This window comes from Aquarana catesbeiana, linkage group LG02, assembly GCF_042186555.1.
Source record: "Aquarana catesbeiana isolate 2022-GZ linkage group LG02, ASM4218655v1, whole genome shotgun sequence".
Taxonomy (NCBI): domain Eukaryota; kingdom Metazoa; phylum Chordata; class Amphibia; order Anura; family Ranidae; genus Aquarana; species Aquarana catesbeiana.
This window is the reverse complement of record NC_133325.1, coordinates 201,127,380-201,146,923: the sequence shown is the minus strand read 5'-3', so window position 1 is coordinate 201,146,923 and position 19,544 is coordinate 201,127,380. Positions and strand designations below refer to the sequence as shown.

General features: G+C 42.6%; 1 protein-coding gene across 1 annotated transcript in view; it reads left to right on the top strand.

Moving 5' to 3' along the window:
* The window catches only part of DNAJC15 (DnaJ heat shock protein family (Hsp40) member C15), a 90,690-nt gene that overhangs the window by 39,193 nt on the left and 31,953 nt on the right, over positions 1 to 19,544 (top strand). The window contains exons 3-4 of the mRNA XM_073614188.1: positions 19,011 to 19,084; positions 19,239 to 19,315. Of these exons, the coding sequence (XP_073470289.1) occupies positions 19,011 to 19,084; positions 19,239 to 19,315 (151 nt within the window). The remainder of the gene's footprint in view (positions 1 to 19,010; positions 19,085 to 19,238; positions 19,316 to 19,544) is intronic.

Below are 19,544 nucleotides of genomic sequence, written 5' to 3'. Positions count from 1 at the left end.
TAGTGATGTAAATGTCTCCTTCCCAATTACCTCCAGCAGCCATCTTTACACAAAATCAGTGGGGTCTCTACCCTTCATTTCCCCAGGGAGACCCACAATTCGTACACTATTTTGTTTTCAAGGTCATCAGCACATTGATCGACAGCTGCAACCATCCTAGTGTTATGTTGTGAGTCTCTCATCAGAGGGGGAAGCTTGTCTTCTATGTCACTGACCCTGCTTTCAGCAGCTGTGGTTCTTTCTCTGATCTTTTGTATACCCTGTCTTATCAAAGACCCTTCCTCTTTCAGACCGCCAAAGCATTCTTGCAAAGTATTAACTGAGGCACTGCCCTCTTCCAGCTCATCTGACTGCGCTTCCATGTGGTTTGCATCTATGCACATTGAAACTACTCCTTTCTCCGTATTCCCTTGTGCACAGATCCCCCCCCAGCCGGGTCAGTAATATTGAGGGATCCCGCTAGCTTCATCGCTAGTATTCTTAGGGGTCTTGGAAGGTTTACTCAGTTTGTTTAAAAATAGGAATTTACCCCCAACAGGTATAGGGGCTTTGGAGGCAGCAGACAACAATGAGGTTGTTGTATGGTTTAAAAAGTAGCTTTATTTATACATGAAACATCGGAGTAAAAACATGAACTGTGTACATCAAGCTATACAAGGGGCACAGAAGTATAATGCTACACATGATAAAGTATTAAAGTGCTCGGATAGGTCTGACGCGTTTCGACCCCATCGGGTCTTCTTCAGAGGAAATGCATGCGCTGTAGAAGAATTTTGTATACATGAAATAATGGTATCAATATGGTTAAATATACTTATAGCAGAAAAAAAAAACAAAAGAAACAAAAGTGTGGCGCTATATATCACATCCACAGCCGTGTGTATTACAATAGAGACCTATAAAAATGGTGAATACTACCAAAAAATGTTTGACCATAAAATGGATAGTGTCAAATAATTAATCAGTGTTGATCACATATAAGGTAAATACACAATAATACTTAATCATCAGATGTGCCAGTGATTAATAGAAACCCGTGCTGGTTCCATGAGCCAGACACCAAACATAAAAAACATAAAACCTTAGAAGTCCATAAAAAATGTGTAGAAAAATAGTGAAGAAAACATCAACAGAGTTCAAAGGGGGTGATGCTTGGCCAGATGGTATTCACAGAATTTTAGTCGCACCAAATCTGGCGAGTGGGCAGAAGGGAGACCACAAGTGTGCATAGATTGTACATCAGTGCTGGGGCCAACACCAGGAGTAGAGGAGGCTTACCGGAAAGAATTGACCTGAAATGGCGTACGCCAGACAAGTCAAAAAAGCATAATAACCACTGGTTCTGGGAAATGCGTCTTGTCAGATGTCATCAACAGATGGTGAAAAGAAAAGGGGGGTCCGCACGGCTTCCTCTCCCATAGGTAATCCAGCATAAGCCAAAATGTGTAATTTCATATGCCATGCAAGGAGCAAACAAAACTCACATAGCGTAAAAACGTTTTAAAACACTAGTTTATTAAAATAATTAAAAAACAGACTCACATTTTGGAAGAACGAAACAGAGCTCAAATATCAAATAGCGGCGATCGTGAGGGGTCCACCCGACATGTTTCAGCTAAGGAGCCGTCATCTGGGGTATGGACCACCCTCACCTCACCACTCTATAAACAGAAGATGACCCCCACTGGGAGTGTCTACAAACCGGAAGTGCAACAAGTAAGAATCACTTCCGGTTTTCAGGGTCATAGGATGACTAATTGAATAGTTATATTAAGAACAAATTAATGAAGCAGAGAACCATGTATCTCATGTTTCTAAATTAGAAGATTAAAAATGAAAAATAAGTACAAAAAAACGGTAAGCTATGCCCTGAATCAGTCCATCTACCAGGAACTGGTCAGAGCGCTAGCCAAGCCTCCCTTTCAGCCAGCCTGCTCCTCAAGCCTCATTTTCATATGTGATGCACTTCCCATCACACAGAGAGGAAGTAATACCACTGAGGCGAAGTGTCAGCAGAGAGGAGAAATAAATCGGTGCACTGAAAAAAGGCATTAGTGTTAAAATAAAAACAGATTGGAAAAGAAAAAAAGGGGGATAAAAATGATTACACAAGGCTAATGCTTGCAATAACATTACCTTATAAAGGTGATACAAGGACATTCTAATAAGGTTAATTAGTGATCAATATTAAAATCATGGACCATAATATTAAAGGGACACTGCCAATGGGGGACATCAACAGCGTGCATATCAAAAATTACATTCTGAATTAAACCGTAATTATCCCGGACTCCATGACATAAATTAAGACAACCAATAATATAATCATCTTGTATAGTAAAAAAACAATATTCTTTGTCATTTAGACAATAAGAGAGATCATATTTATATTCAAGCTTGGTTAATAAAAGAGTTGATGTCCCAATCCACGTTGATACCCTGTGGAAAATGGGACCCCAACTCATATACCCAGTAGGTCTCTAAACGCGAGACACCTCTAAGAATCGCCCCGCCCCGCCAGGGGGGCACGTACCTATCTATAATGAGGAATTGAGTACCCACAGGGTTCCGATCGTGAACCTCCCTGTAGTGTCTAGGGACAGTGTGTTTAGTACTGTCCGCTTTAATGAGATTGATGTGTTCCGAAACCCGTGTAGTAAAAGATCTGATGGTCCGGCCGACATATTGCTTGCCACAAGGGCAAGTTAAAAGATAAACTATTCCTGTAGTGGCACACGTGCAGAAATGTTTAATTTTGTAAGTACGGCCGGTCACGGTGGAAGAAAAACTATGACTAGCCCTTCTGTCACAGGTATTGAATTTACAGACCAAGCACTTTTTACAAGGATAAAACCCAATCAAGTTGTGGAAAAAGGATGGTCTCTGTGGTGGGTTGATGACATTAGGTGCTAACCTATTCCGGAGAGATGGAACACCCTTAAACACCACCTTTGAAGTCTTAGGCAACAGAGGTCCCAAGATTTTATCTGTTTTTAAAACATCCCAGTGATTTTCAAAAATTTTCTTAACATGCTTGTGCTGCATGGAGAAAGATGTCAAGAAGGACCATTTGAATTCATCATTCGTTTGTCTAGGTCTATCCTCTAATAATGACTGACGGTCTGTTGCACAAGCACTTTCGATCTCATTATCTAAATCCACAGAGTTATAACCCTTCTCTAGGAACCTATCTTTCAAGGTCAAGGTCTGTAGTCTAAAAGTGTCTGAATCAGTACAGTTCCTTCGTAATCGTAGGAACTGACTTTTGGGAACAGATCTGATCCAGGAACTGTGGTGGCAACTATCAGTCGATATGTATGCGTTCCTGTCGGTGGATAAGTACTAAATATAAATGAGGACCCACTTCTTTCAATGACAAGGTCTAAAAAGTGGATTGAGGTGGTACTAGTTTCAAAGGATAAAGCAATACCCCTATCATTGTTATTCAAAGTTGTGAAAAAATCAACCAGACCATCATGACTCCCTGTCCACAGGAGGAGGATGTCGTCTATGTACCGGGCCCACAACAGAAGGTGTGAGTTCTCCATGGCATAGACTACATCCTCCTCCCACTTGGCCATGAACAGGTTGGCCAGGCTGGGAGCAAATTTTGCTCCCATAGCCACCCCTTTATGTTGGTGATAGAATTTACCACCAAACCAGAAATAATTGTGTTGTGTTGTGTTGCAAACTCAATTAAATCAATAATGAATTCTATCTGGGGTGAAGCAAGGGAGGCATCCCTGTTTAGAAAACAATGTACCGCATCCACACCTTCACGGTGTAGAATGCAGGTATAAAGGGACGCAACGTCCGCAGTGTCCATGATAAGGTCACCAGAATGGGAAACATTCGATAACAGTTTAATCACATCCTTAGTATCTTTTAAGTAGGACGGCATCTTAAGTACAGATGGCTGTAGGAAAAAGTCGATATATTTCCCAATCTTTGGGGTGACCGAGTTGATCCCACTAATTATAGGTCGACCCGGGGGGTGGAGAGGGTCCTTGTGGACTTTGGGCAAGAAATATATAACTGGGATGCGTGGAGCAAGGGGGACTAAAAAAGATCTCTTTTTTGTTTAAAATACAGGAGTCAAAACCTTTAGCTACTAGGTTCTTCAGTTCTTTTTTGTACTTGAGTGTAGGATTCTTTGGTAATTCTATGTAGGTCTCTCGATCTCCCAAAATGCGATGCATTTCATCCATGTAGTCAGATTTGTTTAGTAGGACAATCCCCCCGCGTTTGTCGGCGGGGCGAATCACTAGATTCTTGTTATCACATAACCTCTTTACGCCTACTGAGGGTAGAGGGTTGTAGAATTTGCGCTTAAGTGGAATAGCAGCCAAATCTCTCAGCACCAATTCTTTGAACAAATTAATGGTAGGCACATCTCATAAAGGAGGATAAGGAACAAAAAAAGTATTCCCGTGACACCGGGGACTACAAGGCGGGCAAGGTATTCGGATGGCAGAAATCCATTACAGGATCTGCTTCACAGCCACCCATGGAGACTAATGTCCACAGCCAGGATACCCTTGTTCCACCCATTGAGCCTGCGGTCCGTACAAAATCTTATGTAGATAGAGGACGGTCTCATGGCAGAGGCCCCCCTCCACAAAGGGGACGCCAGCCAAGTATGCATACCCCTAAACAACAACAGAGAGGAAAAGGTCATCCTTCTAGAGGGAGAGGAGGAAATAGGGGTGATTATCATAATTATAATGATTATCAACATTATGAATGGGAGAACTCCTACTATCGGGGCTCCCCGGTTCGTCACCATGAACCTTCTCATCACCCCTATCATCAGAATCCATCCTATTATAGACACCCTCCGGTTTCTACATATAATAGGTATTCCCCTCTACGTGATCACCATAATGATAACGTTTATCCTTTCCCTAATGTAGGGTATGATCCATCCCCACGTATACGACCTTACTCCGATTCACGGACCCTTCTGGATTTTCACGAGGGTACCCAGAACAAAAGAAAGAGGCCCAGAAACAAGAGAGGGTCCAGAGGAGGGAGGAGGGTCCAGAAAAGAAAAGCTCAAACGAACTTAACATGTCAGGAGGTATTTAACTTGAGCAATACAATTCTCACTCAAGAAGAGAAAATGGTTTTAAACAAAGGTCTCAAATTTGCCCCTCCGTACAAACTTAATAAGTTTGATACGTTCATCGACATACAAAAGTTCATTAGAAAAGTTAATGTCCAAACGGTAAACCCCACTAGGAATGTGGCCAGGGAGGCAACGTCCGGTACCGTCCATTCGGGCCTATCCAATCCCTCCCTCTTTAGTGCCCCTACACAACTTCCACCTACCATTAATTTGTTCAAAGAATTGGTGCTGAGAGATTTGGCTGCTATTCCACTTAAGCGTAAATTTTACAACCCTCTACCCTCAGTAGGTGTAAAGAGGTTATGTGATAACAAGAATCTAGTGATTCGCCCCGCCGACAAAGGCGGGGGGATTGTCCTACTAAACAAATCTGACTACATGGATGAAATGCATCGCATTTTGGGAGATCGAGAGACCTACATAGAATTACCAAAGAATCCTACACTCGAGTACAAAAAAGAACTGAAGAACCTAGTAGCTAAAGGTTTTGACTCCTGTATTTTAAACAAAAAAGAGAGGTCTTTTTTAGTCCCCCTTGCTCCACGCATCCCAGTTATATATTACTTGCCCAAAGTCCACAAGGACCCTCTCCACCCCCCGGGTCGACCTATAATTAGTGGTATCAACTTGGTCACCTCAAAGATTGGGAAATATATCGACTTTTTCCTACAGCCATCTGTACTTAAGATGCTGTCCTACTTAAAAGATACTAAGGATGTGATTAAACTGTTATCGAATGTTTCCCATTCTGGTGACCTTATCATGGCCACTGCGGACGTTGCGTCCCTTTATACCTGCATTCCACACCGTGAAGGTGTGGATGCGGTACATTGTTTTCTAAACAGGGATGCCTCCCTTGCTTCACCCCAGATAGAGTTCATTATTGATTTAATTGAGTTTGCAACACAACACAATTATTTCTGGTTTGGTGGTAAATTCTATCACAAACATAAAGGGGTGACTATGGGAGCAAAATTTGCTCCCAGCCTGGCCAACCTGTTCATGGCCAAGTGGGAGGAGGATGTCGTCTATGCCATGGAGAACCCACACCTTCTGTTGTGGGCCCGGTACATAGACGACATCCTCCTCCTGTGGACAGGGAGTCATGATGGTCTGGTTGATTTTTTCACAACTTTGAATAACAATGATAGGGGTATTGCTTTATCCTTTGAAACTAGTACCACCTCAATCCACTTTTTAGACCTTGTCATTGAAAGAAGTGGGTCCTCATTTATATTTAGTACTTATTTTAAATCCACCGACAGGAACGCATACATATCGACTGATAGTTGCCACCACAGTTCCTGGATCAGATCTGTTCCCAAAAGTCAGTTCCTACGATTACGAAGGAACTGTACTGATTCAGACACTTTTAAACTACAGGCCATGACCTTGAAAGATAGGTTCTTAGAGAAGGGTTATAACTCTGTGGATTTAGATAATGAGATCGAAAGTGCTTGTGCAACAGACCGTCAGTCATTATTAGAGGATAGACCTAGACAAACGAATGATGAATTCAAATGGTCCTCCTTGACATCTTTCTCCATGCAGCACAAGCATGTTAAGAGAATTTTTGAAAATCACTGGGATGTTTTAAAAACAGATAAAATCTTGGGACCTCTGTTGCCTAAGACTCCAAAGGTGGTGTTTAAGGGTGTTCCATCTCTCCGGAATAGGTTAGCACCTAATGTCATCAACCCACCAGAGAGACCATCCTTTTTCCACAACTTGATTGGGTTTTATCCTTCTAAAAAGTGCTTGGTCTGTAAATTCAATACCTGTGGCAGAAGGGCTAGTCATAGTTTTTCTTCCACCGTGACCGGCCGTACTTACAAAATTAAACATTTCTGCACGTGTGCCACTACAGGAATAGTTTATCTTTTAACTTGCCCTTGTGGCAAGCAATATGTCGGCCGGACCATCAGATCTTTTACTACACGGGTTTCGGAACACATCAATCTCATTAAAGCGGGCAGTACTAAACACACTGTCCCTAGACACTACAGGGAGGTTCACGATCGGAACCCTGTGGGTACTCAATTTCTCATTATAGATAGGTACGTGCCCCCCTGGCGGGGTGGGTCGATTCTTAGAGGTGTCTCGCGTTTAGAAACCTACTGGGTATATGAGTTGGGGTCCCATTTTCCACAGGGTATCAACGTGGAGTGGGACATCAACTCTTTTATTAACCAAGCTTGAATATAAATATGATCTCTCTTATTGTCTAAATGACAAAGAATATTGTTTTTTTTACTATACAAGATGATTATATTATTGGTTGTCTTAATTTATGTCATGGAGTCCGGGATAATTACGGTTCAATTCAGAATGTAATTTTTGATATGTACGCTGTTGATGTCCCCCATTGGCAGTGTCCCTTTAATATTATGGTCCATGATTTTAATATTGATCACTAATTAACCTTATTAGAATGTCCTTGTATCACCTTTTATAAGGTAATGTTATTGCAAGCATTAGCCTTGTGTAATAATTTTTATCCCCCTTTTTTTTCTTTTTCTTTTCCAATCTGTTTTTATTTTAACACTAATGCCTTTTTTCAGTGCACTGATTTATTTCTCCTCTCTGCTGACACTTCGCCTCAGATTGAGGCTTGGTTTCCTCCTTATGGAGTGCAGTGGTATTACTTCCTCTCTGTGTGATGGGAAGTGCATCACATATGAAAATGAGGCTTGAGGAGCAGGCTGGCTGAAAGGGAGGCTTGGCTAGCGCTCTGACCAGTTCCTGGTAGATGGACTGATTCAGGGCATAGATTACCATTTTTTTTTTTGTACTTATTTTTCATTTTTAATCTTCTAATTTAGAAACATGAGTTACATGGTTCTCTGCTTCATTAATTTGTTCTTAATATAACTATTCAATTAGTCATCCTATGACCCTGAAAACCGGAAGTGATTCTTACTTGTTGCACTTCCGGTTTGTAGACACTCCCAGTGGGGGTCATCTTCTGTTTATAGAGCGGTGAGGTGAGGGTGGTCCATACCCCAGATGACGGCTCCTTAGCTGAAACATGTCGGGTGGAACCCTCACGATCGCCGCCATTTGATATTTGAGCTCTGTTTCGTTCTTCCAAAATGTGAGTCTGTTTTTTATTATTTTAATAAACTAGTGTTTTAAAACGTTTTTACGCTATGTGAGTTTTGTTTGCTCCTTGCATGGCATATGAAATTACACATTTTGGCTTATGCTGGATTACCTATGGGAGAGGAAGCCGTGCGGACCCCCCCCCTTTTCTTTCCACCATCTGATGACATCTGACAAGACGCATTTCCCAGAACCAGTGGTTATTATGCTTTTTTGACTTGTCTGGCGTACGCCATTTCAGGTCAATTCTTTCCGGTAAGCCTTCTCTACTCCTGGTTTTGGCCCCGGCACTGATGTACAATCTATGCACACTTGTGGTCTCCCTTCTGCCCACTCGCCAGATTTGGTGCAACTAAAATTCTGTGAATACCATCTGGCCAAGCATCACCCCCTTTGAACTCTGTTGATGTTTTCTTCACTATTTTTCTACACATTTTTTATGGACTTCTAAAGTTTTTTTATGTTTGGTGTCTGGCTCATGGAACCAGCACGGGTTTCTATTAATCACTGGCACATCTGATGATTAAGTATTATTGTGTATTTACCTTATACGTATGTAATCAACACTGATTAATTATTTGACACTATCCATTTTATGGTCAAACATTTTTTGGTAGTATTCACCATTTTTATAGGTCTCTATTGTAATACACACGGCTGTGGATGTGATATATAGCGCCACACTTTTGTTTCTTTTTTCTGCCTTGAGTCTATAGGTGTGTTGGCTGCTTTTCACTTTCTTTTTAAATGTAGCGCTGTACTTTAATTTTTATTTTTGCTTTAAATATACTTATAGACAATGACCACAGTTTATATATGGTGAAACTTTTTAAGCATAGATACCCAAAGGTATGCGTATAGCTGTATCTTCTGAACTTATGATTGTTTAAAGCCGCCTCTACCATCAGGTCTCAACACCAGGGCCCCACGACTGACTGCCACCCCCACAGGGGGGGGGTGGGAAGCTTGAACAGCAGCTGTGCAACTTACGATGGCTTACACTTTGGAACAACCCTCACACCTGGTAAGGGGCATGTGGATAAGCAGCACCCGCGATCTAAATATCAAGCAGCAACGTCAATGAAAGCATGTGGAGGTTTTTTAGAAAATCTATATAAATCAAATATAAACGTATTAAGGTATTTGTAAAGTTCCTCTACAGGCTGTTAGGCCTAGGTCGTATCAAAATGGAAATCTTTATGTATTTTGGTTAAGGTTTTTTAAAAAAAAGAGAATGTATAAGCGTCTATGTTGTAAAGAAAAATGAGGAATGTATATACTGCAACTGGATAGGATGAAAAAAGGAAAAGGAGCAAAGAAAAGAGCAGGGAAAAAGAAAGGAGGAGGAAAGGGGGAAGGGGAGGGGGAAAAATAGGTAGGGGGGGAGAAAGGGAAGGGGCAAAGGGGGGGGGGGGGGGAGGAGAGGGGGAACCCCGGGGAGGGAAGGGATGAGAATGATGGGGAGACAACTAGGAAAAGGAAAAATGATAGGGAGCTGAGAAAGCAGAAAAGGAGGAAAAGAAAAAAGAAGAGGGGAAAAGGGTATACCTAGGCCTAGGATAAAGAAGGGGAAAGAAAAAAGGAAAGTAGGGATAGAAGGGAGAAGAAGGAAAGGAATAGGGAGTGAGGAGGGGGGGGGGGTTAATATGGATAGAGGTAAAGCTGAGGGAAAAAGTGTATGAATAAGTGCACTAGCTATGGAAAATAGTTGGGGGTGGGGGATACTAAGAGAAGAAAACAGTGAAGAATAATGTGGTGCAAATAGTAAAAACTATTTGCACCACATTATTCTTCACTGTTTTCTTAACCCTCCCCCCCCCCCACTCCCTATTCCTTTCCTTCTTCTCCCTTCTATCTCTACTTTTTCCTTTTTTCTTTCCCCTTCTTTATCCTAGTCCTAGGTATACCCTTTTCCCCTCTTCTTCTTTTTTCTTTCCCTCCTTTTCTGCTTTCTCAGCTCCCTATCATTTTCCCTTTTCCTAGTTGTCTCCCCATCCTTTTTCCATCATTCTCATCCCTTCCCTCCCCTATTCATTCCCTTCCTGGGGTTCCCCCTCTCCTCCCCCCCCTTTCCCCCTTCTCTTTTCCTTTCTCCCCCCTACCTATTTTTCCCCCCCTCCCCTTCCCCCTTTCCTCCTCCCTCCTCTCTTCCCCTTTCTTTTTCCCTGTTCCTTTCTTTGCTCCTTTTCCTTTTTTCATCCTATCCAGTTGCAGTATATACATTCCTCATTTTTCTTTACAACATAGACGCTTATACACTCTCTTTTTTTTTAAAAAAACCTTAACCAAAATACATAAAGATTTCCATTTTGATACGACCTAGGCCTAACAGCCTGTAGAGGAACTTTACAAATACCTTAATACGTTTATATTTGATTTATATAAATTTTCTAAAAAACCTCCACATGCTTTCATTGACGTTGCTGCTTGATATTTAGATCGCGGGTGCTGCTTATCCACATGCCCCTTACCAGGTGTGAGGGTTGTTCCAAAGTGTAAGCCATCATAAGTTGCACAGCTGCTGCTCAAGCTCCCCCCCCCCCCCCCCCCCGTGGGGGTGGCGGTCAGTCGTGGGGCCCTGGTGTTGAGACCTGATGGTAAAGGCAGTTTTAAACAATCATAAGTTCAGAAGATACAGCTATACGCATACCTTTGGGTAATTATGCTTAAAAAGTTTCATCATATATAACTGTGGTCATTGTCTATAAGTATATTTAACCATATTGATACCATTATTTCATGTATACAAAATTCTTCTACAACGCATGCATTTCCTCTGAAGAAGACCTGATGGGGTCGAAACGCATCAGGACTATCCAAGCGCTTTTTTAATACTTTATCATGTGTAGCATTATACTTCTGTGCCCCTTGTATAGCTAGATGCACACAGTTCATGTTTTTACTCCGATGTTTCACGTATAAATAAAGCTACTTTTTAAACCATACAACAACCTCATTGTTGTCTGCTGCCTCCAAAGCCCCTATACCTGTTGGGGGTAAATTCCTATTTTTATGTTTTTGGGGTGGGCAGCCTCCCCTTTCCCCAGGTGTCTCCTCGCTCTTTTTTTGTACTCAGTTTGTTTTATCGGTGCCACTCGGTCCACGCTGCTGGAGACTTGCGACGCCATTTTGGAGCTCCGGACGCTGGACATCCTCCTTGCTCTTTCCCCACAATACCATCATGGATTTGTTCAGTCCAGGTGGCACGGCGGGGTCTCGCTAAGTTCTGGAGTCGTCCTATATCTGTTTGACAGAGCTGCTAAGCTGGGAACAGGATCAATTGGGGGTAACCTGCGGGAGCTCTTTGAGAAAGAAGCTACCCGCATGCCGGTCCAGGCCACGCCCCTTGAAATTAATTTTACTATGGTACCAATCGCCTAACTTTCCTGACCTAAAGCACTTTAATCAGACTGGGTAATTGCATTCAGTAGGCCTAAATCAGGGAGATCAACCTCTAGTATCAATGCAAAATTAGTTTTAATGAGGCATAAAAAAAGGCTAGTGCTCCTGCTAACAGAGGAAATGAGCGTCTAGTGGTGTCCACTGTTGGGCACCACATGTTAGTGGCTGACAGGTTTGTTTTAAAATCTTAGGAGCGACCAATAAATACGTATTTTTAAGTTGCCTGTGTTTGTGTTTGGGTTAGTATTGCATATAGGCTTCAGTGTGGTTTAAAAATGTCATTTAAAAAAAATTAAACCAATATCTAACCAGACAACCCTTTTGACAACAATTGTGATGACAACCTTTAATTCCAAATGATATAGACCACTCTTTGTAAAGCAAAGCAGTTTGACCCAATGCTCTTGTTCACCAGGTCCTGTTGCCTGCCATCTGTAAAGGAGCAGATCACTTTCTTCCTTTTTTAGAGTTGATGTCCTTTAGGAGGCAATTTGATCCCATCCTGCATCAGACTAAAGAGTGTAGTCAAATCTGCTCCTACACATGCTGCTTTTAGGATTCATTGCACAAATCAAGCAGCTCACCCCCTGTGTGTGCACCTGCTTTGACTGTTCTATTGAGCTTCGTGTAAAGATACTCTACACTGCCTCATAAAGACACCAGTCACAGCTGGGTTTGTAAGAGATATCACAATATTAACTCTAGGTTTAGCACATTTATATTAAATCTATATACTGGTATTTACAGTATATCACATACATACACCCCTCACATTTTTGTAAATATTTTATTGTCATGTGACAACACTGAAATAATGACACTTTCTTACAATGTAAAGTAGTGAGTGTACAGCTTGTATAGCAGTTTAAATTTGCTGTCCCCCTCAAAATACTTCAACACACAGCCATTAGTGTCCAAACTGCTGGCAACAAAAATGAATACACCCCTAAGTGAAAATGTCCAAATTGGGCCCAATTAGCCATTTTCTCTCCTTGGTGTCATGTGACTCGTTAGTGTTACAAGGTCTCGGGTGTGAATGGGGAGCAAGTGTATTAAAGGTGGTGTTACTCTGTCATACTGGTCACTGGAAGTTCAACATGACACCTCATGGCAAAGAACTCTGAGGATCTGGAAAAAAGAATTGTTGCTCTACATAGGGCTGGGAGATTTTCAAAAAAACCCAAAAATCTTCGATTCTCTTAAAAAAACTCTATTCACGATTCGAATCGGGTTTTTTTTTTTTTTCCTTTTGTAAACTGCGCCGGTCCTGAGGCGCTGTGGGCATGAGTTTTTAGGCGATGCCGCGGCCTCGGCCTAGTCCGCGGCGTCCGGCCTCGCAGACTAGGCCGAAGCCGTGGCCTCACCTAAAAACTCCTTGCCCGCAGCGCCTCAGGACCGGCGTGGTGAAAAAAAAAAATCTAAAAAAATCGATTTTGTTTAAATTTTGAATCAATTTGACCTCTCAACTCAAGATTCTCAAGATTTAAATCGATTTTTTCCCCAGCCCTAGCTCTACATAAAGATGGCCTAGGCTATAAGAAGATTGCCAAGACCCTGAAACTGAGCTGCAGTACTGTGGCCAAGGCCATACAGCAGTTTAACAGCACAGGTTCCACTCAGAACAGGCCTTACCATGGTCGACCAAAGAAGTTGAGTGCACATGCTCAGCATCCAATCCAGAGGTTGCCTTTGGGGAAACGGGCATATGAGTGCTGCCAGCATGGCTGCAGAGGTTAAAGGGGTGGGGGGGGGGTCAGCCTGTCTGTGCTCAGACCATACACTGCATCAATTTGGTCTGCATGGCTGTCGTCCCAGAAGGAAGCATCTTCTAAAGAAGATGCACAAGAGAGCCTGCAAACAGTTTGCTGAAAACAAGCAGACTAAGGACATGAAATACTAGAACCATGTCCTGTGGTCTGAGAGCAAGATGAACTTATTTGGTTCAGATGGTGTCAAGCGTGTGTGGCGGTAACCAGGTGAGGAGTACAAAGACAAGTGTTTCTTGCCTACAGTCAAGCATGGTGGTGGGAATGTCATGGTCTGGGGCTACATGAGTGCTGCCGGCACTGGGAAGCTACAGTTCATTGAGGGAGCCATGAATGCCAACATGTACTGTGACATACTGAAGCTGAACATGATCCCCTCCCTTCGGAGACTGGGCCGTAGGGCAATATTCCAACATAAGGACCCCAAGACGACCACTGCATTGCTAAAGAATCTGAGGGTAACGGTCAGCGACTGGCCAAGCTTGTCTCCAGACCTAAACCCTATTGAGCATCGGTGGGGCATCCTCAAACAGAAGGTGGAGGAGCGCAAGGTCTCTAATATCCACCAGCTCCGTGATATCCTCATGGAGGAGTGGAAGAGGACTCCAGTGGTAACCTGTGAAGCTCTGGTGAACTCCATGCCCAAGAGTGTTAAGGCAGTGATGAAAAACCATGGTGGCCACACAAAATATTGACACTTTGGGCCCAATTTGGACATTTTCATTTACGGGTGTACTAACTTTTGTTGCCAGCGGTTTAGACCTTAATGGCAACAAAAGTGCGTTGTTATTTTGCGGAGACAGCAAATTTACACTGTTATACAAGCTGTACACTCACTACTTTACATTGTAGCAAAGTGTCATTTCTTCAGTGTTGTCACATGAAAAGATATATTTACAAAAATGTGAAGGGTGTACTCACTTTTGTGAGATACCGTAGCTCTACTTACGGGGTTGGAGGTTAGTGACCCAGTTTAATTTCCTTGGAGCTAATGTCCTTAATTTAGTAAAATTAGGAAATTGTAAGTAAGAATAAATCTGACCACAGTGTCAATCTCAAGCTTGCAATAAACATTTCAGTTTGACTGTGCATTCTCCTTTTTAGATTTACCAAAACTGAGTATAATGAGGACCTACCTAAAACCCATTAAATATATTGCCAGTCAGGCAGGTCCTTGCACTACATAATTGCTGGTAGATCCAAATGCAATTGTACAGTCAAATTGTAACATGTGTTAGTCCCATGGCAAGCAGCCTGCGGTGCTACTTTGACAGTCAGATGTGTTCTAAGAGCTTGTCCACCTCTAACTATGAAAAAAAGATGTGAGTGGTCACCTCCGAATTACATGATCATATTATAGAAGTGTGCCTGAGGGATCCAAATAAATCGGTCTACCCCAAAGTAGCTCACAATTTAATGCCCCATACATCCAACCAAGGCCAATTTTAAATGTTTGTGTTTTTTTTTTTTTGTTTTTTTTTTTTTTTTTTAACCTATGTATTTTCAGTGGGTGTGGCCTGATCCTGCATGCGGTAAGACATGATCCGGAATCTACGACCCTGTCCTTCTCCTTTTTGGACCTAACGCCCAGTAACTTACCTGCAGTGCCTCAGTGTACCCTGGAAAAATGACGCCTCCTCGAAATAAGACTGACATGGTCCCGAAGCTCGATCGTTACAGCTGCGTGGATGGAGGCATACAGGCCAAAGATGGCGGCTCTCCCTCTTCTCCCTCCTCCTCTTGTGAGAGTGATAAGGCTGAGATCTTGGAAGTGATCGCTGGCTGCCAGACTTCAATCACTACTAGAATAGAGGAAGTGAAGGTGGACAGCTCCCTGCTCTGCCAGGATATGCAACATCTACGGAAAGAGTTGGTGAGTCGGAACAACGCTTGGATCGAGTGGAGGAAGGTCTCCCACCCCTGCATGAGTCAGCAGATCAGGCAAACTGCCTCATTGCACAGATTCAGCAAAAACGGGACGATTTATAGAATCGGATGAGGCACAACAGCCACAGTTTCATAGGACCCCCAGAGGGTGAGGAGAGTACAAACCCGGCTACTTTCCTAGAGGATTTACTTGTTGACACTTATGGGAGAGAGGCCTTCCTGCATTCATTCATAGTGGAATGGGCCCACCGGATGCCTGCAAAAAAAGGGGCACCTCCACGTGTTTTCATCACAAAACTCCTCAATTATAAAGACCGGGATGCTGTCCTACACCTGGCTCGGGAAAAGGGTAACATACCTCCTACACAACCATCAAATCCTGGCGTTCCCCGACTTCTCTGCTGAGGTCCAAAGAAAACGCAGCCAATTCACAGAGATCAAGAGGCATTTACGTGTTCGCCATTTGAAACATGCCATGCTATTCCCAGTTCGACTCCAGATAGTTGGAGAAGACCATGTCTATTTTTTTGAGGAACGGGGGCGGCCGCTGACTGGCTTGATCAAATAAATCCTGCCTGAGCCATGAGTACTACAGGGGCATCTGCTCTTTACTGTTGCCTTCTGCATACTTGATGCTGCCCGTGTCTCCTGTTTTCCAATTTCACGTTTGCTAGGGGCACTGCAATTGATCTCGTGGCTGTTAATTATGATGCCAGTGTTACTCTCCCTCGCTGTACGAGTGCACCTGTTCTACTTCTTCGGTTGGGCAGCCTACCTACCGGATCGCATCTTTCAGTATACCACATCGTTCATATACTGCATCACGTTTCTCTACTGCTGGTGGACATAGATCGGCTCTGTAGTTGGACTTTTGTAGCCATCACAACCAACGGGAAAACCCTTCCCAAGGTCTACCTGCCTGGAGTGTTTGTCAGAGGATTTTCGCCCTTCTGCTGGATTACTTTTTGTTCAAGATTGCTACCCCAGTTAGTGGCCCTGATGCATCAGGCACTAAGCTGGCATTTACCCTGTGCACTGCTGCCCTGTCTTTTCTGAAGACACGGCGCACAAATATTATTGTCCTAGTTAAGACCCATGTGGAGGGGTCCATGCAGCGGGCACTATGGCGTCCCTGGATTGGGTGGACATTTCATGCCACACATACCGCCTTCTCCAGGGGTGTCTCGGTACTCGTAGCTAAGTCGGTGCCCTTTGAACTTCAGGTGGCAGTGTCAGACCCACAGGACAGATATGTGTTCCTGCTGGCCAAAGTGGCGGGTGATCTGTTGCTGATTTTGGCCTGGTATATCCCACTGCTCTATAGTTCTAATATTCTTAGTGAGGGGTTCTCGTTTATGGACAAATATCCATCTGTACCAGCCACATGGCTAGGAGACTTCAATATGGTCACCAATCCTTGTTTTGACCGAATGTCTCAGGGGATGCATTCTCCTGGGGCGGACCAGGACACCGGGTTCAGTCGTCTGCTGACAAATTTTGATTAGGTGGACACCTGGCGACACTTACACCCTACCAGTCGGGCTTATTCTTGTTTCTCTAGCTCCCACTCCTCTATGTCCCACTTTATTTGGATATCCTGCACCTTACTTCCCAAGTTACAGGCCGTGGGCTTCAGCCCTCGCATACTGTCAGATCATTCCCCGTGTTGGATAGATTTGTCGTCATGCTCTGCCCCCCCCCCCATCCTTGAATTGGAGTCTAAACCTGTTTTGGCTAAATATTCTCCCTGTTTGTGATAGATTCGCACTCACGTGGAAAATCTTTTTTAATACCAACGCAGAAACAGCCACTACTCTAGTAATATGGGAAACTTTTAAAAAAACATGCTAAACTCCTACTTACTGAATCCTTTTCTAGATTTAAACTGAAATCTGGGGCAGACTATGCTCATGCCATGACTCAGTTGGCGGAGGACCACTATGTGTCCTCGCCGCCCCCTGACACCTTGGTGCAATTAAAGCTGCAGACCCGGGTGGTAGATCAGCTCTGTCAGGAAATTGCCAAACACAAGCTGTTCTTCTTCAAATGCAATTTCATGGAAAAAATACACTTTTAATGAATTCTAATGCAAAAAAACACTATATATGACCCAATTTATTGGTAAAATATAAAGAACGGTGATACCTAACGTGTCACGCTTCAAAATTGCGCACGTTCGTTAAATGGCGACAAACTATTATACGTAAAAATCTCCATAGGCGACACTTTAATTTAATTTTTTTTTTTTACAGGTCACCTGTTTAGAGTTACGGAGGAGGTCTAGTGCTAGAATTATTTCTCTCGCCTCACGTGTAGTGCGAACACCATTTACATATGCGTGCACGATCATCTGCAAACGAGCACCGAGGGATGGAGGCACTGTTTTACTTTTTTTTTTTTTCTCACTTTTATTCCTATTACAAGAAATTAAAACATCCCTTGTAATAGAAATAAGGGATGACCGGTCCTCTTTATGCAGAGATCTGGGGTCTATAAGACCCCAAATCTCTCTACCTTTTTAAAAGCAAAAGATAAAAAAAAAGTACTTATTTTTTTGCAAAAAAAAAAATAATAATTTACTTCTGCCCTAGACCTGAAGTGACGTCATTACCGCTGTGGTCCTCCTAGATCATAGAATTGAGACGATCTGAACTCTGTTCACCTCCTATGGCCAGCCGTGCGAACCATCAGATCATTTCCCGGGCTCGCTGTGAAAAGCGGTAGACCCGAGAAACACCGGTGAGTGTCTGGAGGGGGATGGGACGACCCCACCCACTGCTTCTGAAAGCGATCCAGCAGATAATTAGCTGCTCAGACCACTTTCATGAGAAAAAGAATCGCCAGCTGAAAAGAAAAAAAAAAAAAAGTGGGGTTATGGCTGATTGCTTCAGCCATAACCCCCGTCAACCATTTGCAAGCCACAATGTATATTTGCATATTGCGGTCTGCAAGTGGCTACTTTTGAACCAGGTGGAGCGCTAGCTGATGTGATGCTGCTAAAAAGTAACAAATGTGCGTAGGATCCTAACAAGAAGGCAGGATGGAAGAATGATCACTTTTGGAAGTTTTTTTTTTTACCATACTTCGGGATTCCGCAAATGTCATATACCTTTTTCATGTATGTAAGCAATGCAGTATCTTTTTTCTCAAGACTCTACCTATTTATAACTACATCTTATAAAGTATTGTTGTTTTATAGAAACACCTTTTTATTGTTTAAAGCCATCTAGCTGTAATGTCCATCCAGGGTTGTAGTCCATAAATTCTCTTTACAAGTTTGGTTACAGAGCTGTGCTGCATTCCTTACAATGAGTAGACTGTATCCTTAGATAGGGTTCTTCCGTCTCATACTTCAGTGTCATAATAACCACAGGAGAGAGTTTCAGTTCAGAAGGTTTATCTTACATGATTTTCTCATACAGAGAATCCTTTTACTGAATAATAGAAGTGCTGATCCCTGTGGGGAAGCTTTATTTTTATCCCTACCTGACTCTATATATGAAATAATATTAAAACACCCAGAACAAAAGTAACCAAGGTTTTTATTCAATAACAAGCTGCAATTAGTTTGCAATTTCCTAACTAACTAAATTACATTTATAATACAAATGTTGTCCTGAGGTTATGAGTTTAATGCATATCATATTACTAACATGTTTGTTCTATTTGGTTTAGCACAACATATTCATACAGAGAGCCTTATTAAATGATGTGGATTTTTCTAGGTCGCTTTGCATTCCAGCTGTGGAAACCCTTGTGTCAAGTTATTGTAGAGCATGCAAAGAAAATCTCAACTCCGGTAAGTGTGAATTGAGTTTTTTTCTTCCAAGTAAGATCGAACAGTACGAGCCTTCATTGTATATCCCAGATTCAGTTTCTGATCACGTCCAGGAGTGTGATTTCATTACATTGCTGTGATTTCTGCAACATGAATTTGTTTTCTCTTTCTGTAGGGCCTTTCTTATTACTACAAAGGCGGATTTGAGCAGAAAATGAGTAGGCGAGAAGCCAGTCTAATTTTAGGCATCAGGTGGGTGTCTTTCTTGTGTTTTTTCTTGACATAGGATATGAATATACGAAGTATCAGGTGGGAAAGCAGTTAAAGTACTGTCCACTAATTAAGACTCTTTTTAAAGGATTTATGCATATCGTGTACATTCAGTTAAATGCTTTCTTGAAATGTGTAAGTACGTCCTAGATATCCATCTACAGTGGCAAGAAAAAGTATGAGAACCCCTTGTAATTACCCGGTTGTCTCA